At 45.2% G+C, this 23270-nt stretch overlaps 6 protein-coding genes across 6 annotated transcripts; 5 read left to right on the forward strand and 1 right to left on the reverse strand.

The window, feature by feature from the left end:
• Positions 1–1701: 1701 nt before the first annotated feature.
• BDB00DRAFT_817718 (uncharacterized protein) lies at positions 1702–3387 on the forward strand. The gene is made up of 2 exons (XM_053123094.1): positions 1702–1908; positions 2222–3387. Exons 1-2 carry the CDS (start codon positions 1813–1815, stop codon positions 3023–3025), a joined length of 900 nt encoding a protein of 299 aa, XP_052980924.1. The 5' UTR covers positions 1702–1812; the 3' UTR covers positions 3026–3387.
• Positions 3388–6229: 2842 nt separating this feature from the next.
• On the forward strand, positions 6230–7072 carry BDB00DRAFT_787013 (uncharacterized protein; the record flags this gene model as incomplete). The annotated part of the gene is made up of 4 exons (XM_053120659.1): positions 6230–6465; positions 6642–6743; positions 6822–6904; positions 6969–7072. The coding sequence occupies 4 exons, from the start codon at positions 6230–6232 to the stop codon at positions 7070–7072; spliced, it is 525 nt and encodes a 174-aa protein (XP_052980925.1).
• Positions 7073–9886: 2814 nt separating this feature from the next.
• BDB00DRAFT_761501 (single-stranded nucleic acid binding R3H) lies at positions 9887–10378 on the reverse strand (the record flags this gene model as incomplete). Its single annotated transcript, XM_053119274.1, has 2 exons — positions 9887–10049; positions 10110–10378. The coding sequence occupies 2 exons, from the start codon at positions 10376–10378 to the stop codon at positions 9887–9889; spliced, it is 432 nt and encodes a 143-aa protein (XP_052980926.1).
• An 822-nt stretch (positions 10379–11200) lies between these two features.
• On the forward strand, positions 11201–12797 carry BDB00DRAFT_817733 (ubiquitin carboxyl-terminal hydrolase isozyme L3). The gene is made up of 8 exons (XM_053123095.1): positions 11201–11355; positions 11440–11451; positions 11528–11579; positions 11664–11891; positions 11976–12106; positions 12208–12336; positions 12430–12600; positions 12670–12797. The coding sequence occupies exons 1-7, from the start codon at positions 11278–11280 to the stop codon at positions 12514–12516; spliced, it is 717 nt and encodes a 238-aa protein (XP_052980927.1). The 5' UTR covers positions 11201–11277; the 3' UTR covers positions 12517–12600; positions 12670–12797.
• Positions 12798–13702: 905 nt separating this feature from the next.
• On the forward strand, positions 13703–14530 carry BDB00DRAFT_299269 (uncharacterized protein). The gene is made up of 2 exons (XM_053116838.1): positions 13703–14401; positions 14496–14530. Exon 1 carries the CDS (start codon positions 13833–13835, stop codon positions 14310–14312), a length of 480 nt encoding a protein of 159 aa, XP_052980928.1. The 5' UTR covers positions 13703–13832; the 3' UTR covers positions 14313–14401; positions 14496–14530.
• Positions 14531–21076: 6546 nt separating this feature from the next.
• On the forward strand, positions 21077–22941 carry BDB00DRAFT_744602 (Endonuclease/exonuclease/phosphatase; the record flags this gene model as incomplete). The annotated part of the gene is made up of 2 exons (XM_053118515.1): positions 21077–21782; positions 22067–22941. Coding segments are annotated over 2 exons (1581 nt in total), but the record flags the coding sequence as incomplete, so codon positions are not given.
• Between the last annotated feature and the right edge of the window lie 329 nt (positions 22942–23270).

Below are 23270 nucleotides of genomic sequence, written 5' to 3' on the forward strand. Positions count from 1 at the left end.
CGTTGAACTTTTGATGGTCCAAGTTAGTTTTACTGTGATATATGCTAGGGTGTGCAGCAGTGCGTGTGTAAGCTACGGGCGTGCCACGGTTGAACGGATAAGAGAGCGTCCCAGACCATTCTCTACTTGTACTAGAAGCTGTAGTGGCAGTAGATGTGCTAAGTTAGTGCTCGTTTCTGTCTCACAGTATGTAGTCAACCTGGTACGTACGTATCAGGACGATTAAATATGGTAATAGCACCCGCAGTGGAGCTTATAATTAGCGGCGCCGTCGTCACTTGGTCATTACCATTTCCATCAACATCACCATCATCGCTATGTGCACGCGCCGCTACCCAGCCATCACGAACCGATGATGGTATGCTATGACGATTGGAAAGTTCTAAGTTTAGATCTGTTGTTGACAGTAATGCTTATTTGAGTGCAATAGTAACCGATCAGCAGGGTAGGTGAATGACGGTAATATGTATCATCAGTAAAGAATTCCACCACCCTTGATCTTTTTATGTGAGAATTTGAGGGGGCGGACCCGGTATCGCAAGCTTTTATGAGGATAACAAAGCCTGCATAGTCCCCCAAATTCACCGCTCCTCCCCTCTCGCTCTTTTATCAGTCGATGGAAGCCTTTTGTGTATGTGTGTATGTAAAGAGTATTGTACAAAAGCCATTTTTTTCAGTAATACCAGGAGTTTTCTTCATGTGAGTCTGCTCGCTCCTGGTAAATTGTTGTAGCTATATCATAGCATTAGCAGTTAGTTGTGCATGAATGCATACAAAGTAAGTTATCAAGAAAATGGATACTGCATAGCATTATCTATCAACCACCAAAAGAGGAGGCAAAGGGGAAAGAAGGGACATTCATATCATTGTGGCACCGTAGACCCAACCCCAACTCACCACTGTATTGGTTGATTTCTTATGTTTTTTCCAGTAACACATCCACAACCGTTCGTCTGGTTCCATCCTTTTCCCTCTTCTTAGACTTACTTACCATACTATCGCTGTAAAAAAAAGGACAAAGAGATCCAAAACATACAAACGATGCACGTGCGAGTGAAGTGTATTAGAATTCTGCTGGAAGAAAAGATATCATGATGCGCAATTAACATCACGCAGCAGCGGGCTTCTGTACACTATATTAACCCCACACACAAACAAACAACAAACAGATAAAGTATCAAGCACGATGAGAACATTGTTTTTTCTTAATTTGGTAACTGCGTAAAGATAAGAACAAAAGAAAGAGGGCCGGGTCTGACTCTCCCCTCCGCAAGTGACTCTCCCTTTCGGCGTCTACCAGCGAGCAGGCCGTAAAGAAGGGAACGGATGGACGATAAGCTTGTTATCGAGGTGACCAAGTGCAAGTCTTCTTTTTTTCCCGCGGCTACAAATCCGGGGATGTGCGAGCTAGCGTATCGTGGGCAAACTGACAAAAGGGAGCAAGTATATCCATGACGCAGAGGGATGTGTGCTACAGCAGCAATCGGGTAATGATACTGAACCCTCCACCCCCCAGGACTCACTTCACGTGACACGAATGTGACTTCCAAAAAAGGCATCAAGCTGCCTATTGAGACTTCAACAGTTCCGATCCACGAAAGTGAATTCCATCCAATCTAGTGAATCCAAACTGGAACAACCGCACCCGACACATCCTCACAATTAAATTATAAATATATTCTCGCATCTCTGCCCCCCTTCCTTGCTTTCTCTTTTTCTCTCTCTCTCCCTCTCTCTCTCTCTCCCCACTCTTCTTTAGTGCGAAAACTACTACTTATTACTATTACCACTACTGCTACCACAACTTAGAAAATGTCGCTACTTGAACGCACTGCCACTATGCAAGATCTTATTAAGGACGTCGATGCGCTCTTTGCACCTTCTTCAACAACCCCGTCAGAAAAATCGGTATGTTACGTAAAAGAAAACTGGGGGGGGGTGGGTTGTTGGTATAATAAGCTCTTTCTCGCGCCCTTTCTCTGTTATTCCTGTCAACAACAACAACAATGATTGATATACAAAGGAGCGGAGAGAAGCTGTCTAAAAGGAGCAGTGGGTTGTGGACACTTAACTATCCCTCGTGGTATCACAACGGTATAGCTAACGATCGATATTTCTTTTTTCTATCTCTACAAAACCTTATATTCGATTCCTATTTTCCTTGCATTCCGTGCTGTAATTCTCCATACCGTAAATTTACTTTCAAAAATCATACACGCAGACGCCATCCTGTACTTCTTCTACTACAACAATGAAAACACAATCAACAACGCCGTCTATATTTGCCATGATCTATGATTTTCTTGCTTCCACTGCTACTACTGCTACCGACGAATCAACGACCACTGTACCGACCCTGACAGCAATCCCGACTCGAACGGGCTTTTTACCGCATTCTCCAGTCGCCAAGCCTGATGTGTCAACCTCTCCTATTGCCATCATCTCCACAACAACAAACATAGACGACGAGTGTCCTTCGCTGAGTAGCAGTCTGAGTTCCTCATATTCGTCGTCTTCGTCCTCGTCCAGCACCAATAACGGTTTCGGATTGTCGAGCGACGATAGCTTGGCGGCGCTATCGGACATGCTGTTCTCATCCTTTGACAACGGTAACGCCGCAACTGCCGCCGCTAATACTGTCAACAGCAACCCGAATGCCACTAGCGACCACAATACCGATTCATCAACATCATCCTCCTCACCACCCAAAAACTGTCTATGCACGACGATGGTGTTAAGCAACAGTGCTGATTGTGAAGAACATAACTGGGACGAGATGCAGAGGGAATGGGAACGGGCAGAGGAGAAACAAGTGCCTACACCCGAGAAGGTGCCTCGACCTGGTCGCGAACTGCGGGCGAACGCAGCTCATTTGCGAATGATTGCTGCTGAACTTAACATGATGCGTGCCAACAAAATCATCTGCCCTTTGCGTCCGCGGTTCCATTTGCCTCGACGGTCAGATCCATTTGTTGCCTCGCGATCAAGTCCGTTGCGCGGTCGTGTTGTTGCTTTGGCAGCATAAAGTGACAAGAGATCATCATCACGCTCACCGACCGCTCTCAGGGTGGAAGAACAAGCCAGTGTATACCCCCTCCTCCTTCCATCTATATTCCCCACTGCTGTTATCTACATAGTATCCTTAGTTATACACATTTTCTCTCTCTCTCTCTCTCTAATGTCTTCTTGTACATATATATTATACCATGCATCATCATCTTGCCTTGTCATGCACACATACTCTTCCTCTAGCAGCAGCAGCAGCAGCAGCAAACTGCAGCTGAAGATTTGCTTCCGACATATAGAAAAGTTTTGATTGGTTCCTTTGTCTAAAACTGAGTGTCAATAAAATGCTTACCACATCCTTTACCCGACCAAAAAGCGCTGGGCTCTATTACTCAAGTGATTTTTCCAGAGAAACAATTATCCACTCTGCTGTTTGTACATGTGCACAGGTGCCTTTCCTCGTAAACTTCCGTGCAGTGTCAACAACTACTTTCCATTCAATGTTTTCGCCTGACCTTTCGCCCGCTCTTTTACATAAAAGACTTTAGCAGAAGAATATAGACGAAGATCGCCCCGCCAGTTGTCAAAGTAAGGTTTCGGGACATACCGATACGTACAAAGTAATCTCTCTCTCTTTGTTTCTCGGAAGTGTTTGTTTTTACGTACATTGCTAATTTGTGTTCCCTTCGATCGATAAGATAACACTTTCATTTGCTTCATACCCCGCTTATGACTATGGTAGGACCTATTAGCTACTTCTCTTTTGTGTTTGTTACGGTACATTGGCTTTCTTCCAATATACCCTCCTTAGCACTTCAAGAAGTGTCGGACGGATCCCCTATACGCTGACAAAGCTTGGCCGTGATAGGTTTCAAAAGTGGTTGATATGCAGCGGTGAGAATAATAACTAGGAAAATTTCCGTGTTTCCTTTTCCTTGTTCTCGAACGAGAGCGTGAGAGATGGAAAGAAAGAAACTAAATCATCGTTCACATACATTCCCAATGAAGTAAAAGTTCCTTCTCTAGTGCAAAGCATCTCTTTTACGATGTGGTAGTAAGTGCTTCTATCAAATCAAGTCGGGGACCGGATTTACTTAATACCGGTGAACAGGAAGCTTATATTCAACCCCCCAATCCCAGCAAGGGGCATACAGACAGTAATTATCTGTCAGCTCCAGCCCAAGCTCAGCCTGAAAATGGCAACCCTGTCAAGTCTGTCTTGTTACCCATTGGCTTTGGGCTCCCGATTGATAGGTAAAAGACAGTAAAGTGCAACCACACACACACACGCCCCCCCCCCCACCACCCCGCACACATACTTTGTGTCGCGGCACTGGGTTGTACAATAGTAGTGCGTGTATTGGTAGCACAGGTCGATGTCATCGCTTTTTACTATAACTTTCTTCCGGAATGGATAAAGGGTGTTTTGTGATGATTTTATGAGGCCCATGTTCCTTCTTACTAGGACATACTACGTCTTGCTGAATTTATAATACTTTTTCTTTTTCTTTTTCGAAAGCTTGCTGACTTGCCATCTAACTTGGAGACTATAACCAGCAAAAGAAACTTTGGACCATAGAAAAGTATACTACAGGTTAGAGTCAGAATGTTTCTCCGATAGCCTATTTGAATTAACCTGAGAAATAATCCCTACTGTTCGTGCATACATTACCGACCGCATATTTTTGATCATAAAAGGAGTTGGTGCTGGAAGACATAACGCAATATACAAAAACATGAGCCGAGCATATTTTAAAGACGCTGACATAGGAGACTAATAATACCAACGTCAATAATAAGAGTATAATCATCATCAGGTACATTGATGCTATAGCAACTGGCGCTAATAGATTTATCGTAACTGAAAAATGCTGCAGAACGGACTTTGGACATAGAACGCTAGAAAACGCAGTTCAAGAGACACATGGGCAAACGCCACACCCATTAAAAGGTACCGTTGACCACTACTTCTCAACATCCCTTACATTAAATATCAAACATCATCATAAGCGTCGGAGGCTGCCGTACATTCATTTCACGCATGCAAGCCATTTCGTTTTTAGCCATACAGTACCACGAGGGATTTGCTGTCCTTTTTTTGGACATCTTACACATATTTATCGTGTTATAATATCATATCACACACGTGTCTCCATGTAGCACATCTATCAGCATCTTTTTACATTTGTTCAGACAGCTCTCGAGTATCGTACTGCTATTGCATACACTTGGCTCAAGGAGAGTGGGTGTCGTCCCTTCTTATTCAAGGACTGCTTGTACAGAGACAGCAAGAAGGGAGCTTAAGAAAGCGTACATACCTTGTTTGTCGAAGCTTGAGGCGCAGGTAATTTTGTATACATTATGTCATTGTTATGTTTGTGTGTCGTGTGTGTGTGTGTGTGGGTATTACAAAAGCCTGCCATTCCCCTACTGCGCTAGTGCTCACTACCATCGTCCCCGTCAGAATGCAGGAAAAAAGGTGGGGTGATGGAATTAGCACACTCCCAACTGGTTTAAACGTCCGTTTTCTGCAAAACTGTCGAGTTACATCCAATTAGCAATCTCACAACGTCCACAATTCGTATCTATCCTGCATTCTGATTGGCTCGCTTCTGGTTATCGACAAGAGAAAAATCTTCTTTTTCCGCCTCCCCCGTTTTTGCGAGTTGTCTTCTTTCTTTTTTCCCACTCACCACGTCTAACGACTACAGCAAAACAACCACCCAGTTTTCCCGTTTGGTAGAAATTACCCAGTAGCTTTTGCACATTTCCACCCATCTTTATCAGCACAAGCTTCTTTTTTCACTGTTGAAACCTAGTTTCCACATTTTACCCTCCTCCAAATCTTCAATCTCTTTTGATTTCTTTCAATCTCCCCCCCTCTTTTTTCTTTTGGTATAAACGTTTAGGGCGTTCCATCAGGTAAATTACATTTACGAGTGCAATTCGCTAGTGCTCCGCCCTTTTGCGGCCCCATTAGTAACAGTTTCAAGTGCAATGAAGAGGATGGGATTGAAAGATCATTAAAAGCAAACGGGGCATTATGATAGGTGAAACGCCCAACCAGAAAAAGAGTAGAACTGGACAAGACAACTGTGATTTTCCTTTACGCTTCAAGCACCATCTTTTCCAAGGCCACCAAGGAAGGAAATTTCGCCTTTAGTAGTAGTAGTAGTAATAGTAATAGTATATCAAGTAACAGTATCATATCATCGAATCTCCCATGATTATCGCAAGCCCTGCCAAAAAGGAGCTTGCTATACAGCTGCAAGTGCTACAAACACCAACAAGCCCCACAACAACGTCGACATCATCCTCTGTGGTAGCAGCTGCCACTTCTTCGACCATCACCACCCCGAATAGTCCAGAAAGAGTCTGTTTCCCTCATGAATACTGTAGCAATCCCAACGCACATCAGCATCAAGACGTTGTCACTGTTTCCAAACGGGAACTAGGCAAGTATCAGTCCTGAAAGTAGCATGATTTGCAGAAGAAAGAACAAGCAGACTCATAGACTTGTGCGTGTACGTGTGTTTAGGCACCAACAACGATTTCGTTGGCGCTGTTTTTGCACGCTGGAGCAAGAGCGTCGACGAACACATGTTGATTACGACGACAGTACATGAAACTTCCAGGCCAGTGCAATGTCAGGCATTTATTCACAATGATACCGTGTTTCTCACTTGTCCCGTGATGGATTGTTTATCTAACTGGGCAGACGGCGAGTTTCAGTCTTGGTAAGTTCACTCTTGAAAACAAACAAACAAAAGAGTAGAAAAGAGAGTTATATGCATCGTTGTTAATTGTTGTTGCAGCATTACGCATCTGATTGAACTTGCCGAGGAGAAAACAGGTTGCGAGTACCTCGTCATTGCTATCGACCGCAGACATCTTGATAGTAAGTCGTTAATTTCTTTAACCTTGTGAGAAAAACTCGCATTTACAAAGTTTATGCTTTCTAGATAACACGGTGCTCAAGGCATTCATGTATCTTGGATTTCAAATGATTGAACCTTCGGTGTATGGTCAAGAACTAGGTTATGTTCTTGTTGGCTATGAGCTGTAAGCACGCACACACAACACTCCTTTCCTCTCTCTTTCTCTCTCTCTCTCTTTCTCTTTTGCTTTTATTTTGTTTCTCCATAGAAGAAATCAGTGAAATTGCAAACATCGTATATAAATTAGTACATCAGAATATGAAAAAAAAACCCTTTGAGATTGTGTCTCTGGAATCAGAAGTGTATCAGGAACCAGAATTGAGCGCTCCTTTCCTTTCTGTTGATACCCTTGTATACCCACGTATAGGACTACTTCTGTATTTTGGACGTACATGCATCTTTCCAAAGCAGATGCATTCCCAACACTGTTTCAAGCATGTTTACAAATAGAGTCTTTACATATCGTGATAGTTTTTTATTGAATCTGTATAAAATGTCTATAAACTGATGCTTGCTTTTGCCGCCACTCAAAAAAGATGCCTGTAATAAACAATGACGCGTTCGGTTAGTTCACAAACCCTTTCTGCAAGCCAACTGTACTTTGTTCGAGCAAGAAAGAAAGAAAGAAAGTGATTACTCAGGCTCATTAAATCAGTATATATTTTTGAGATCCACACACGTAGATTAAGACATGCGTAATGTTTTGCATCCTTGGAATCACTTTCTTTCTTTCTTACCCTCTCACACGAGCTCATTAACAGCTCCAAAGTATATCACAAACAGCTGATGAAATGGAAAATGTTTCTAGACATACCTTTTTTGAGAGCGAAAAAAAGTGAGTAAAGTAGTAAAACCTGGGTTTTTGGGCGGAAAGAAGCCTTTTAAAGACAAGAAAAAAGTTTTTCTTCTTGCAAAGTCACAAAGAAGCTGAGATTTATGGGTGAAAGTTCTTATCGTCGTCTCGCGCCCGGGTCCGCTTCGCGGGATCTGCGTTGTCTGACGAAAAGTTGGTAGGTTCGAACAATCCGATCTGTATGATAGCAATTTTTCATAATCGTATTGCTGTAGGAATAGGTTTCTATCATGTTACTGACTGTACACATCTTATTGATGAACATCATGTGCAAAGCTCCTATTTTTTTTTATTACGCGACCGAACTTGTTTAAATGCTGATACGATATCTCTGGGTAAAGCAAAAGGTACACCGTGAGTATATATATATACGGAGGAGTGAGCATACCTTCATCTACTTCATACTGCACCTTAAGCGGATGTAAGGCTTTGAGACACACAAAATGTGAGTTAAACAGCTATCTTACTCACACAAATAAGGATCGACCTATAACAATTGTATTCACTGACCGGATTATGTTGGAATTCACGCGTCGCGTCCAACAACACGCAGTTGCAGATACTTAGCAGTCAATAACCAAAGGCTCAACAATAACAGCAGCAACAGCAGCGGTTGATAATGATGATCACAGCAACTAAAACACCTGAGGCAATAAGCTTTAAAAGAAAAGACTCACTACAAGAAGGATTGACAATCTGGCGCTTTTTCTTTGCATTGCCTCACCCTGCCCTATCATTCGCTATATGGAATTTCTCTCTCCAAAATCCAACACCAATTCATCAGCTCTCCAAGGTCGCTCACGTCGGTAACGTCCAGCTGTCATAGCCCGTTCCCCGTCGACATGGAAAACGATATGTGAAACAACCAAGCTAGGCGAGCCGGTCACTTGTGGCAAAAGACTGTAGCACTATGGCATTACTGTCGCTGCCAGCCATCGCGTGTGCGACCAGTGCTTTGAATGTTGGAAACCACCTACGGAACCCATCTTCGCATCCCAACGCAGCTATACTGCCATGTGTTTCGACTGCCGCCACCTTAATACGCATCGCGAGGCTTAGCGCTCAGAAATTGAAAAGCTTGAGAAATGATGAGTGAAGCGGTAGCCAGATACTGTATCAAAGCATATGCGGGATGTGCAGCACGACCGCTGGCGGGATGACATGTGGTAATAAAAAAAGAGAGAAGCAAACGCGAAGCGCTAAAGCAAATTGCTCGCTTGTTGACGGGGTTTACTTAGGAAGAGCATGTATGTCACTCAAGCCAAGATGGCAAGGCGTCGAAAACGTCAATCATCGCTCATACTACGCTACGTACACAACACACCTTAACAACTGACGCCTCCCCAACCCCAGGTCTGCATCGATTTCACAGCATAGGCTCTACGTTTTTCATAGTAGCAGTAGTATATAAACATTTCGGTAAACAAAGGAAATATATTCAGACGTTGGTGTTCAACATAAACATCAAACAAGATCGCATTCTTTTATAACAGCTTACAGACAAGAAATGCGATATCTAAAAACAAGTAATATAATGGAAAGAAAGGAAAAAAAAAGAACCGAAAAAAAAAGATGAAAAAGGAATGAAAGAAAATGGTTGCCAAAGATCCTCTGATATGCAAATGAATTTAACTTTTTTTTGTCGTCGTCGTCGTCGTCGTCGTCGTCGTCGTTGTTGTTGTCACTGTCGTTATGCCCCATCCCCATTCTCAGCTGCTGCTGATGGCGCTGGTGGTGTTGTCTGTTGCATAGCCGCAGCATCCCTATAATCACTGCCTTCAGCTTGTTGCTGTTGCTCCAAGTCCTTGAAGATTCTAGCGCGCGCCTCTTCGTACGCCGCCTTACGCTCCTCGTATGTCATGTTCTTCCTATCCACTGCACCGCTACCGGATGTAGGCGATCCCCGTCTTGAGCCATTGTTGCTGCCAGGCGATGCAGCACGACGCATGATCTTGAACTTTGGGGCCGTCTGTGGCTCTTGTTTCTCTTCAGGTTCAACCAACTTTGCAAACCCAACCTCTGGACTTGTGTATAAAAACAACCACAATTAGCTCATCCCGCAAATACCTCTAACTACGTGTATATATTATCAAATAAGAGTGAATACGTACATTGCTGTATAAGGGTTTTTACAGAGAAATACAGACTTGCGCACCGGTTCAGCGAAATGAGACAAGTTAAAGTACGGCGCAACTTTATGAACCATCAGCCGCTGATAAGAGTTCATTTGTGGAAGATCGAGACGATACATTCTAAACATTAACAGTCAGCTTATCTCTCTTTCTCTAGTTTGATGAAAATGCACAACTTACTGATGGTTGTTAATAAATGCTTCCAGATCCTGTTCGAGCTTTAGCAAAAATATCCTTTCCTGAGGCTTTTTCAGCAGAGTCAGAATAAAGGTATCGAGGGTATTTGAGTGTGGCTCAGCCGGTTGTTGTTGTTGCTGTGGGTCGAATTGAACGCCAGGTCCTGCACCTATTCCTCCTATTCCACCAAGCTGAACATTATTTCCAGGCAACCAATTTTGCTGTTGCTGTTGCTGTAGTTGTTGCTGTTGTTGTTGTTGGGGATGAAGCATGGGCTGCTGACGTTCTTGTAATATTTGATACTGAGGCGGAACTGCCGTTTGTGTTTGTTGCTGTAATAGTTGTTGTTGTACAATGTACGGTCTTGGTTGTTGTTGATGATGCGAAGGAGGAGCAGGACGACGTGGTTGTTGTTGATAGAATCCGTTGTTGGATAGCTGTGTTGTTGCTGTTGTTGTTGGCACTGGTGCCGTGGGGTCAAAAAGGACTCGGCCGCTGGGGTTGCTGCCACTGCCACCACCACTACCACTGCTACTGCTGCCAACACGGCTCATGTCGCCATAGTAGTATCCAGGATTACTGGATCGCATGCGTGGAACGGATGTATTGTCATTAAATGCGTTGTGTTGGTGTTGTTCATTCATGTCGGAAGGTTTCGTGTTGGTGGCGGCAAGGGACTACAGAGAGTTACGATGATAAGGTAATTTGCTTCAAAAAATTGCCAACGTGTGAAGAAAGGTAGGAAAAGAATACAAAATATAAAATTACCATAATCTAAGGTAAGAATAGTACTGTTCATGTGCTTTTACTTTTTCAGTTGAATCGATCAAGTGATTACATCCAGCACACTGCAACAGTGATTTCAAAGGAAATGAAAAGTGCTGGAAACAAGCGAATTGACCCGTCTTGCTTTATGTTTGCGATGAAGCGTGGATGGACGAGGTGAAAAAAAAAAGTAATTAAACTTTTTTGATTAAAGAGACGGAGGGAAAGAGAGAAAGAGAACAAGACCAAAAGCGGGCTTACTTGCTTTGCTTGGCGTATGCTTGCTTGGAACAAAAGTCACAGAGGGATGACTCGGATGTGGTTCACATATAAGTTGCCCACAATCGAATAGACACGTATTCGCAGCACGTCTCTTTTTATTATTTCTTCTTTCACACTTACCACAATGGCAACTGAAAATCAACCTGACACGACAACCCAAAAGCCAAAGTTGAAATGGACACCACTTGAAGCTAATCCAGACGTAAGAGACGACCTCACTGCTGCTTGCTTTTCAAGTAATATTATGCTGACCACCGTCCCCCCTTTTTTTGTGATTATGCAATAGGTTTGGAACAAGGTCTATATCATCCTCACCACGACTCGGATATTACCTCTTTCAAGAGATTTAATTTTTGTCGTTTTACCTCGTGTAGGTCTTCCACGTAAACGGTATTGACAAGGCATGGAGTTTCAACGACGTCTATGGTAAAAATGACGAGTCGGGGGAAGAACCCTTTCAAAATGGAAAGAGCGAGGAAAGCTGACAACTAGTCAATAACTCTTCCATAGGTTTCGATCCAGAGCTGCTTAGTTTTGTTCCTCGTCCCGTAGCCGCCATGATCTTTTTATACCCGATTACTGAGGCAGCAGAACAGTTCAGACATGAAGAAGAGGCGAGACTGACAAAGAAGGAACAGGATATCAGCCCCAATGTCATGTTTTTCAAGCAAACCATATCCAATGCATGCGGCATGATGGCATTAATCCATGCATTAGCAAACAACAAAGAGCTTGTCGGTAACGTATACATGCATACATAATACGGCCATGGTGATTCGTAATAGGATTTGTATTCAAAGAAAGAAAATAATACAACGACAGGTCCTGGATTGTTCCATGACATCATAAGCAAGGCAAAGCATCTGACACCGGATGAGCGCGCCGACTTACTCGAAGGCAATGAGCTCCTTGCTTCGGTACATAAACTTGCTGGTGACGACGGCCAAACACGGGTAATAATATATATTGATTTGGTTTAGTTTCAATGCTTTTTTTTTGGGGAGGGGGTAGTCGATACATTATATACTCACTATTATTATATTACGGTTAATAGCCACCACCGCTAGAAGAAAGAATTGACCTCCATTTCATCTGCTTTGTCGAAGTGGATGACCATCTGTATGAATTGGATGGTCGAAAGTCGTTCCCCATCAACCATGGGCGATGTACAGATCTTGTGGAGGTAGACACTCGTTTCATTGCCATTGTGTATACTTGTAGATATGATAGCAGTTAAAGCAGATCGGGTAACATGGTTTTGTTTGGTAATTTTTAGTGCTCGGCAAAGGTGATGCGCAAGTTTATTGAACGTGATCCTGGACATGAAAATTATAGTGCCATTGCCTTGTCAAAGTTGGGATAAACATAGCAACATACGCATTTTTTCAATACAACTTCAGCTGTTACGCGTTTCGTCAACGTTACTTAAACTTTGCACATTCCGTTACTTTATTTCACACCGTTATTATCTTCCACCTTCCAGTGCCAAAAATCAGTCAACGACAAAGGACATTACCTGTAATTAATAAGCTCATCCAGAAAAGCATGCAGCGACAGTTGCTTTGCAACGACGAAAGCGAATTGCTTCAAGAGGAAGAAAATTGCGACGAGCTTCTTGACGTTTACGTTGGCATCAGCAGCCATCGATGGGTGAGTGTTTTTTTTGTGGGGTTTAATAAACTGGTGTTCCTGAGGAAAAGCAGCCGTTCTGCATTGCAGTAAACTGGATCAAAACCATCCGCGACAAGCGCTTCAATATCACTTCCCCTTTATTTGCGACCATGTCTTTCACGCGTTTTCCGAACGGCAACATTGTTCAACACATTTAGCTTTTCAAAGATGATGAGGCCGATTGGTTAACGACACAGACATCGGCTGGCAACTTCTCCAAAAAAGCTACGATCACCTCAAGCTGGGGATTAGCGTCAGCGAGGTTTGCCTTGGTGCTGTCCAATGTACCAAGGAAGATTGCGAGAAACTGGTGAGACCTGGGTCCACCAAGGCTAACATCAGGAAGCAATTAAAACAGGCTGTACTTTCTGCCCGGAGAAATCGCCTTTGATTCAGGTTGCAGGTGATGCAAAAGTCAACATGAAATTTATTGGCAATGGCGGCAAGTTGACTCACAAGGGCGCACACACAAATGCCGAGTACGTACCGCTCCATGATACAATGGATACTTTGAAGAAGGTTGAAAAGCGCATTTCGAAATGTCTAACGGATACGGCGCAAGCATTGTTAGTTGGCACTAGCACTATCCGTTCGCAATGCCCAAGTCGTCCAATTCGTCTGATCAATGCTAATCTTCAGCACAAATCCAAAATCAAACGCATCGACGCAACTACTTGGTCAAGAACGACATGTTGCCTACGGGAAAGCCTGCTTTGGAGCTGTCGTACGATGCACTCAAGGCTTTAATTGACGAGTTCCCAGGCTTTATCCCATCCGCGGATATGGCCCCTCGCCAATATTGCCTTACTTTCTGCGAGACCAACATTGCCGCACGCGTGGATTTGAAGATGAATCCAATGCTCACGGATGTAACTTACGACTGCTTCCCGACGTATTCTATCTGTGCACAATCAACATGTACTTCGAGGAACTTGATCAGTATACAGTTATATTCCAGGCTGTCTTGGACGGGCTATCGACCACCCATTTTGCGGAACCTTTTTCCTCATGTTCGATTTTGCAATTGGATCTACGGACGAAGATATCGATAATAGCTTCTCTCGGCTGGTGATGAAATTTTCTCTTGCGCAGCGGAAAGGATTTATGATGGCATTCGAGCAAACGTTTCCTTTTAGCAAGATTGATCCCAGATCTTTGCCAAAAGGTTGTTATTATCATTGGCGTCAATCCGTTCAGCATCTCATCACCAATCATGCAGTGGTGGCAGTGGAGAAAGTTACTGACTTCCAGGACTTGACGAACACAATGTACGACGTTGACGGCGAGAGCGGTTTTCAATTGGCTGTAAACCAGCTTCGCAAAGAGTTCCCGAATGCAGAACGCTGGTTGGATCGGTGGACGCAAGATGGGGTGGCGGCAATGATTTTCAAGTCTAGACGTGGCGAAGCACAAAAAAAGACCACACCCGCTGAAGGGTATACAAGTATCGATACACGTATCAACGTATTCACTGCACTACAGGAGTAACCAAGATCTCATGAGACATGACGATCCCGCGCTTGCCAATGTTCCATTTGGTAGAAAACTCATGGGTTTTTGGTGTTGACTTTCGCCAGGTATTCAAAATTGTATCTTCTCTTCTACTTTGCATTCTTTTACTATTGAGCGATAGTACTTACATTAAAGTATCTGCATCAAACCTGATAATAGGTCCTTCCTGTAATGCCAAATGCGTCGCGCTCGCAAATCGTACAGCAGTGCCTAAATTATTCATCAATTTGGCCCAGTGTCACCGTCCACTACCTTGAAACCACCATGCGGGTCCAACAGGCTGCCAACACCGATGATGCAAACGAGCTTGGTTAGTCTATGCAATATTCACTTTGCATTGGTGATGGTGCTGAGCTGTTGATGCCATTGGTCCTAGCATCAACTACGCACCAGGCGCTTCGTGTCACCGCCATGTTTTGCCACGCATGGATAGGGCATGTTCTTTTTGCCATGCACTCATGTGGGTGGATGAAAGAGTCTCCCGTTCTTCTGTTTCGCGTCCTCAGTTTGGCATGTGCTGTAATCATGGCAACTTTCGCTTCCCTTCACCCCGCCCATTACCCGCCGACCTTCGTGAATTGGTGACGGATCACAGTCGTGATAATGAAGTTGCTCTCAATTTCCACACCAATATCCGAGCCTACAACAACATGTTTGCTTTTGCATCCATCAAGGCAAACTACGACCGCAACTTGGCAGACGGCAGTAATGGTGTGTCGACGTATCGCATCAATGGTACACTATACCATCAAGTTGGATCCTTGCGGGCCGAGGATCACGCACAGTCCAAATTTGCCCAAATCCACTTCGCTGACACCCAAGAACAAGTGGCACGCAGGACGACATTGTTTTCGGGCCTCGACCAGGGTATCATCGATCGTATCCAAACTGTCATGACCCAACACAATCCGTTTGCACGCACTCTGACATCTGCCGCCTAACGCCTTGGTGATCGTCCAATTGGATCACTAAGCGTCGTCATTCGTGGCGCATCGGATCTGGAACGCCGCTACGATCAACAAACATATCCAGAGGTCGCAGCAATGGTTGTGGAAAATAGGGTGGATGGGTCAACCACACCACACGACATCGTCATCCATGACCGTACCCGAGGTTTGCAATACGTTAGCTCCCTCCACTCATCATATCTTCCGCTTCATTATGTCCTCATGTATCCATTTGGTGACCATGGTTGGTTCGCGGGCATGCGGTGTGAAGGAGTGGATGGTAATATGCATACAGTGACATTGCTCGACTATTGCGCATATATGCTCATGGTTCGTGGTGGCGACAATGAGACTTTCGATCATCATTTTGGTCGATTGTTCCAGCAATTGGTTGTCGACAGTTATGCAAGAATTGAAGCTTCTCGCCTGCTTTTCATTTCGTTGAATCAAGACACTTTGCGTTCCGAACTGTATGGTGGTATCGGTGATGGTGTGGATCCGCGCCAAGTCGGTCGTGCTGTGATTTTGCCGTCGTCGTTTACGGGTGGTCCGCGGTATATGAAGCAAATGCTTCAAGATGGCCTCGCAATTATTCGCCAAAGAGGAACACCAACGCTATTCATCACGTTTACGTGCAATCCCAAACGGCCAGAGATTCTTGCTGAGCTCCATCCTGGGCAAAAGGCGTATGATCGTCCCGACATCTGTTCCCGCGTATTCCATTTGAAGATTACCGAGTTGCTCAAGCATGTCAAGGAAACCAAGTGCTTTGGTCGTGTTGAGGGCTATGTTGCCACTGTCGAATTCCAGAAGCGAGGTTCACCTCACGTCCACATTCTGTTGATCCTGAACGAGCAAGACCGCCCTCACACGCCAACTGACTATGACCGATTTGTATCAGCTGAATTACCAGACCCTGTGAGACAGCCGCAGCTGTACCGCACAGTAACATCAAGCATGATACACGGTCCCTGTGGCAACGATAACCCCAATTCCGTCTGTATGCAGAATGGTCGATGCTCCCAGGGCTATCCAAAGCCGTACAACAACGAGACTCGCGTAAATCGTGACGGTTACCCTCTATATAAAAGGGTTTTCAATCCCCAACGTCAGCACGTTTATGAGCGATCGGGTTTCACCGCCACCAACCAACACGTCGTCCCTTACAACCCCTATCTCTGTCACAAGTACAACGCGTATATCAACGTCGAGATCTGTACCTCAGCTCGGGCAATCAAATACCTTTGCAAGTACATCACCAAAGGATCCGACAGAGCGCAGTTGGAAACAACCCGTTCTACTCCTCCCACTACCACCACCACCACCACTACACCTACCGACCCAGCTGCTGCGCAGACCAATGAAGTCACTGATTATCAAAACGCGCGATATATTGGACCGTGAGAGGCAGTATGGCGAGCTTTAGAGTTTCGTGTGCACATGCATGATCCCATGGTTGTAGTCTCGACATTTACCTGCAAGAACAGCAGTTGGTGCGTTTCCGCGACACTATGACACCAGAGCAATTGGCAGCTGCTCGCGATGGCTGCAAGGGAGGGTACCAGGCTTTTGACTTTTTTTGCTCTTTGTCGTCGGGACGAATCCCCCCCAGCAATACAAGTATCCGCAGATTCCCTGTCATTACACTTGGAATGCTCGAGAGCGTCGATGGGACCGCCGCTCCAATCCCCCTTTTAAGAATGTAGTGACGCGCATCTACTCTGCCTCTCTGTCCGATATGGAGTTGTACTGTCTTCGTCTTCTTTTGCTTTCTGTGGCTGGACCAAGAAGCTTTGACGATCTCAAACGAGACAGCGATGGCGTGAACCATCCAACATTCCAGCAAGCAGCGTTAGCACGTGGTCTTCTAGAGTCAGACGATGAATGGAATCGTTGCTTAGAAGAAGCATCAGCAGTAGCACCATCTGCATCCGCAATCCGCGCACTTTTTGTGTGCATACTTACCAGTTGCTCGCCTGCTGATCCGCTGTCCTTATGGAACACCTATCGCGATCGAATGGCCGACGACTACTTTTTTGAGATGCGCAGGTCGCTCTCTATGCCAAATGAGGCCGAATTGACACTCGATCAACTAGACCAGGTTTACCAAAGAGCACTTGGTGACATCGAGTCACGTTTACAAGCAACCGGTCATCGTCTGTCAGAATTCCCCTCTCTCCCTCAAGAGTTTGTAACCGAACTTGATCTGTTGCCTCCTTTGGAAGCACTCGAGATTGTCGAACGGCGCGAGTACGATCAGGAAGAGCAGCGTCATCTTCTTCAGACGCTGTTGCCAACATTAAACGACGATCAACGACACGCCTTTGACACCATCTCCACTGCCATCAGCCGACCTGACGACGATTATAACCCACGCGTTTTTTTCGTGAATGGACCTGGAGGAACTGGCAAGTCTCAGCTGTTCAAGACTCTTTTGAGCCATACGCGCTCCCGCGACATGATTGCACTGCCTGTCGCTTCTTCCGGTATCGCTGCAATCCTGCTCCCTGGCGGGCGCACTGCACATAGCCGCTTCAAGATTCCGTTGAATGCAGACGCGTCCACTTCCTGCAATATTCGACTCGGTGGTCCTCATGCACACTTGATACAGAGTACCTCTCTTATCATTTGGGATGAAGCTGTTATGTGCAGCAAATGGAATTTCGAAGCTGTTGACAGGTCACTTCGTGATGTCATGGGTGCCGTTGACCCTCGCCTGAGCAATGTTGCTTTTGGTGGAAAAGTTGTCGTTTTTGGTGGTGATTTTCGCCAGTTGCTGCCCGTCGTCAAGAAAGGGACTCGGTCCGAAATTGTTGGTGATTGCATCCGTTCTGCTTCTTTTTGGAGTGATGTTCAAGTATTGCATTTGACCATCAACATGCGTGTACGTCACGCCGGTCCTGCTGCTCCCGCATTTGCTGAGACACTTCTTGCCATTGGCGATGGACGTGCTCCATATACAGAAAGCGTAGAAATTTCTCAGGAATGGCGTATGGATGCAGCAGACACCATGGGTCTTATTGACGCCATATATCCCAACATACGCAATCCACAGCCGCAACCTGAAGATTTCAACGCTCGCGCCATATTGGCAGCAAAAAACGTCGACGTCGATGCGATAAACGAGGCAGCCTACGGTATTTTTCCAGGTGAAGGGCGCGATTATGCTGCCAATGACCGTATCATAGACGCTGATGACCCAGAAGCAGCAGTGGTCAACTATCCCGTCGAGTTTTTAAACAGTCTCAGCGCTAATGGCATACCTAGCCATACGTTACAGCTCAAGCCTGGCATGCCTGTAGTGCTCATGCGCAACTTGGATCCCGACGCCGGCCTGTGCAATGGCACAAAATTATTCGTGACAAGGCTTCTTGATCGGTGTATTGCCGTGAAAAGAATTGACTAAGGGCATCATGGCCTGGAATTTTCCTTCCACGTATCAATATGTGTACAATAGAAGGAGATTATCCCTTCATCCTCTGCCGCCGCCAATTCCCTGTCCGCCCTGCCTTTACTATGATCCACAAAGCGCAAGGGCAATCCCTGCGATATATCGGTGTCTGCCTTGCATAAGATGTCTTCACTCATAGCTAACTATATATTGCGCAATCTAGGGCAACTGACCCCAACAATCTTTGCATTACCATCAATCTGTCAGGGTCTGGACCACCACAAACCACCAACATCGTCAACTATGAAGTTCTCTTGCATCCGCCGGCCTCTGTTCCTGAACAAGCCGAAAATTCACCACCAACCTCTCCCACAACAACAATCATCGCATCTCCACCTCCATCACCTTAGCTCTTTTCTGCTCTTTTCTTTTTGCTTTTAAGCTCTTATTTTAACTTATTATCATTTAACGTACAATAGAATATTCTTACCTCTTCACGGTATCTTTCGTAAGTAGATCTGACGCGAAACAATAAGATATAGAACTACGCGAAGCTGCCGTCACCTTTCAGCTAATTACGACAAGCAGCAATAATCTACCACTATGTTCAAATGAAAGCGAACACATTGATGAACTTTCTAAAATATGTAAGAGCTGTCGATAGCAGCAATGATAACGTTTAGGGTTATATGTAGTCATAGCAATCAATAAGCTCGCGAAGCGAGCAGTTTCGGGTTTAGAAGGGGGTGTGTAGGGGGAGGGACCGCCAGGAAACATCCAATCCGTTGAATGACCCGGAGCGCGAAGGGGCTCATTCAGCCGAGCGAAGCGAGGCAGGTGGATGTTTATCTTTCTAAATAAAAGAAGAAATGTGTATGATTTAGTGACGTATAAATTTATATATACGAATAAAAAACCACACTTGAGCCCATTTTTATATATTAAACATTTTTTTCTTACCATAGACACCAACCATGTGTTTAACAAACTCCTCCTCTATCCTTCTTGGTCAACATGCTCATTTGGAGTGGTTACAAATTCCAAAACGCCAATATTTCTCCAAGAAATAGACATGTAACAAATAAAAATAAATTACTGGTTAATAAAAATATGAAATAAAACAACGAAATCTGTGTAATAAAAACGGGCATAGAAGAAAGCGAATTTATGGATAGGAAAGCAGCGGTAGATTAAACTACAATGAGTTCGTCACACAACAACGCTGGGCGCAGCCATGGATAGGAAAACAGCGGTAGATTAAAATACAATGGGTTCGTCACATAAACGCTGGGCGCAGCCATGGATAGGAAAGCAGCGGTAGATTAAACTACAATGGGTTCGTCACATAACAACGCTGGGCGCAGGCATGGATAGGAAAGCAGCGGTAGATTAAACTACAATGGGTTCGTCACAGCCTACTCGGATTACAAGAGCGGGAAACAAAGCAGAACAATCCACAATGAGCCCATCAAGAAACCCTTTGAAAATGATTGTAAACAATAGATGAGGAGGAAAACCTGCTCGATATCTAATTTAACGCAGGTCTTAAGTTACTAGCTTGTTTCCAGGTAACATCATACGATTTCGCCCCACCCATCCTCGTTGTTTAGTGTAAAATTTCAGAGAGGAGTATACTTACACTTTCCTTTTTTCAAGTTTATGGAACACCACTAATGCAGAAGATCGTTTATACTTTATATTAGTAAATAAAAGGTGTTGAAAAAATAAAACATTGCAGCTTAGTAATACTCTTTTACCTTTTTGATTGTGCTGTGGGCAAAAAGAGCAAGATAGGTTTTCTGTTTTCTTGGGGAAGACAAGAGCTGTCTGAGTGTGTAAAAAAGAGATTGGGTTGCTTAGTTACTAATTAAATCCTGTGCATGGCTCTTTCCGATTCTCAACAGAAACAGCCCGACCGCTCCGCGGGCACCACCCATCCACCTTCTATCTACACCTCTTCCCCCACTGTCCTGACATGGGCCAAGGTAGCTCAACCCGAGAGGGTTTCCTTGGTTCTCGCTCATCGGGACTCACCCTCTTCCGACCAGACAGCGACCATATATTACTCTCGTACCTGGCGTATTGGTCGCAGTGAAGGCAGCGTGCTCTTTGATGTTAGCCCCGTCCCTGGCTCCAGTGACGATGTTGTTGCCACTCTCACGGCCGAATTTCCTGACAATTTTGGCATCATTATCCATCGTGAAGGCAAACGCGTGATCTTTGAGTTCAACGCGAAACATGACTCAGAACGCCAACGTGTCCTTGAACAAGGTGTTAAATTCACCAAAGACATCATTATCCGCGCCACTCCCGCTTTGGACAAGACCTCGCAGGTGAAAAAGCTGCGCCTATCAAACCTACCTCTCCTAGCACCTGAAGACCTTGAAAGAGGCCTTCGCACAACCTTCGAACCATACGGTCGCATCCTGGATGTAGGGATCAATCGCGATCCAAAGACCAAAGCGTACATGGGTAACGGTTTTGCAGTTTTGGACATTCAACCCCGTTCCGATACGCCAAACCGCCCGCTTGATCATCATGTGCCCTGGCGTAATGACCCAGATGACCTGATATACGCCAATTTTGATCAGATGCCCCTATACTGCTCGAGATGTCATGAGCCGAACCACTCTGCGGACGATTGTCCTCGATCCCGTAGAAACCAAAAGAAGCGTTGCCAACATTGTGCCTCTCCGTCGCATCAGTCCTCGATTTGCCCGTCTATCCGGAATGACCCCCAATGGACACCAGGTCAATCGAATCGTAGCCGGCGCAAAATGGGCCATAAACAAACCGAAGCATCTGCAGAGTTACTGAAATCGGCCCACGCGCCATCCAAAACGGAGAAGAATCCTAAACCGACCACCAATAACAGCAACAGGTACGCTGCTTTGGAGGGCCTAGACGCGACTGCCTCGTCTCTCACCACCGGGCAAGGAACCTCGCTCACCACCCCAGCAGCAGTATCTGCGAAGCCCGAACAGACAAACAATGTCCCGTCTTTTAAGCTTAGTAGCTTGATGGACATGGACACCGCAGCCGACATGCAAGCTTACGCGGACCTGGAGAGTTTCATGGACCAGCGCGTCATTTACTATTTGAGCGATGGTACGGAGGAGGGAACCCCAGCTCCTGTACACACTTTGAATTTGGCGACCACGAACATGGCCCCTCTGACACCCGATTGGATTGATCAACTTGAGCTGTCCGATGGGTGTAAAGTTACAATCCAAGAAGACAACCTGACGGTAGACCGTCAACAAGTGCTATATACATTGCTTACACAAGATCGCGAGCAATACTTCCAAGAACGACTTGCTACTATGAATCAACTACGCTCGGGTATTACAGGTGGTAACCCGGGCGGAGAAGTACGTATCAATGCAGATGAGATCTCCGCTGGCGCCACCCCAACCCTCTCATAAAACAACCTGTATTTAATATGATATTAACCAAAAACGATATATCAATTTTGTCCATCAATGCTCGTGGACTTCTACAAAAAAACAAAAACACCAAAAACAACAAATCACAACTTATACGCTATCTCCGTGAGCAACAACCTCACATCATCACCCTACAAGAAACGCATGCTCATGACGACGACGTCCAGGAACGCCTTCATCAACAGTTTTGCGCCACACAATCATTCTGGACCAAAGACTGCGGCATTGTCTCTCTTTGTCCCGACATTCAGCTCACACGTATTAATATTCTCGACGACTCGCGCCATATACTCGTCCGGGTCGAACATAAACAAAACAGCTTCGCACCCTTCTACACTATCACCATATATGCACCATCATCAAGTCACACAGCTCGACGACGATTTTTTGCAACACTCTATAACTCACCAATTTTCAACAATCAACACCCGTATCGCCAAAGGCTGGTCCTCACTGGCGATTTCAACTACAGCTACAGACGAGCCGACTACCGGCCAAATGCACCAACTGACTGGCACACTCTATTACAAGAGGAATTCACCAATTGCCTCAATCCATCAGCCGATGAAGTCCCGTACCCTACTTTCAGGCGCGGCGACTCAACTATGTCAACGATTGACTACATTTTTGCTTCACCCGTATTTACTAATACGGTGAAGGCGAGGGAAGTTTCATATGTGGCATCCAGCTGGACGGATCATGCATTATTATCGACTACTCTTCATCTGGGTCCCTCTAGCACAGGAAAGGGTTGTTGGCGTGGAAACCCTCTCATCCTTGGCTATAAGGACTTCCGCAAACAACTCGCACGACGCATTACGCTTTTCTTCGAGGAGGTCGATAGCTCCAGTAGTCCCCAACACCAATGGGATCTACTCAAATCTGCACTCAAAAAACAAATGCAAAACTACAGCCGACAACTCATCAATCGCTCCACTGCGCACCTGGCTAGACTACAAGCAAGACGTAACCAATTCCTCCGCAGCAAACCCGATCAAGCAACACGTGCATGGATCCTACCAAGCCTCGAAAGACGCATTGAAGCCGCCCAAAAAGCTGTATGTGACACCCTTGCTCTCCGTGCGAACACCCGCTGGCGAGAACTTGGCGAGACCTCTGCTGGGTACTTGAAAAAGACAGTAGCACAGCG

This window comes from Zychaea mexicana (assembly GCF_025766255.1).
Source record: "Zychaea mexicana strain RSA 1403 chromosome Unknown BDB00scaffold_26, whole genome shotgun sequence".
Classification (NCBI taxonomy): domain Eukaryota; kingdom Fungi; phylum Mucoromycota; class Mucoromycetes; order Mucorales; family Lichtheimiaceae; genus Zychaea; species Zychaea mexicana.

What these genes read in the sequence shown, in the direction of transcription:
- BDB00DRAFT_817718 (XM_053123094.1), top strand. Translation starts at nt 1,813, where the DNA reads ATGTCGCTACTTGAACGCACTGCCACTATGCAAGATCTTATTAAGGAC. An exon ending in CAACCCCGTCAGAAAAATCG is followed by an intron (nt 1,909 to 2,221) that starts GTATGTTACGTA and finishes TCATACACGCAG; the next exon opens with ACGCCATCCTGTACTTCTTC.
- BDB00DRAFT_817733 (XM_053123095.1), top strand. Translation starts at nt 11,278, where the DNA reads ATGGCAACTGAAAATCAACCTGACACGACAACCCAAAAGCCAAAGTTG. An exon ending in GAGTTTCAACGACGTCTATG is followed by an intron (nt 11,580 to 11,663) that starts GTAAAAATGACG and finishes ACTCTTCCATAG; the next exon opens with GTTTCGATCCAGAGCTGCTT. An exon ending in GTGACGACGGCCAAACACGG is followed by an intron (nt 12,107 to 12,207) that starts GTAATAATATAT and finishes TACGGTTAATAG; the next exon opens with CCACCACCGCTAGAAGAAAG.
- BDB00DRAFT_299269 (XM_053116838.1), top strand. Translation starts at nt 13,833, where the DNA reads ATGTTCGATTTTGCAATTGGATCTACGGACGAAGATATCGATAATAGC.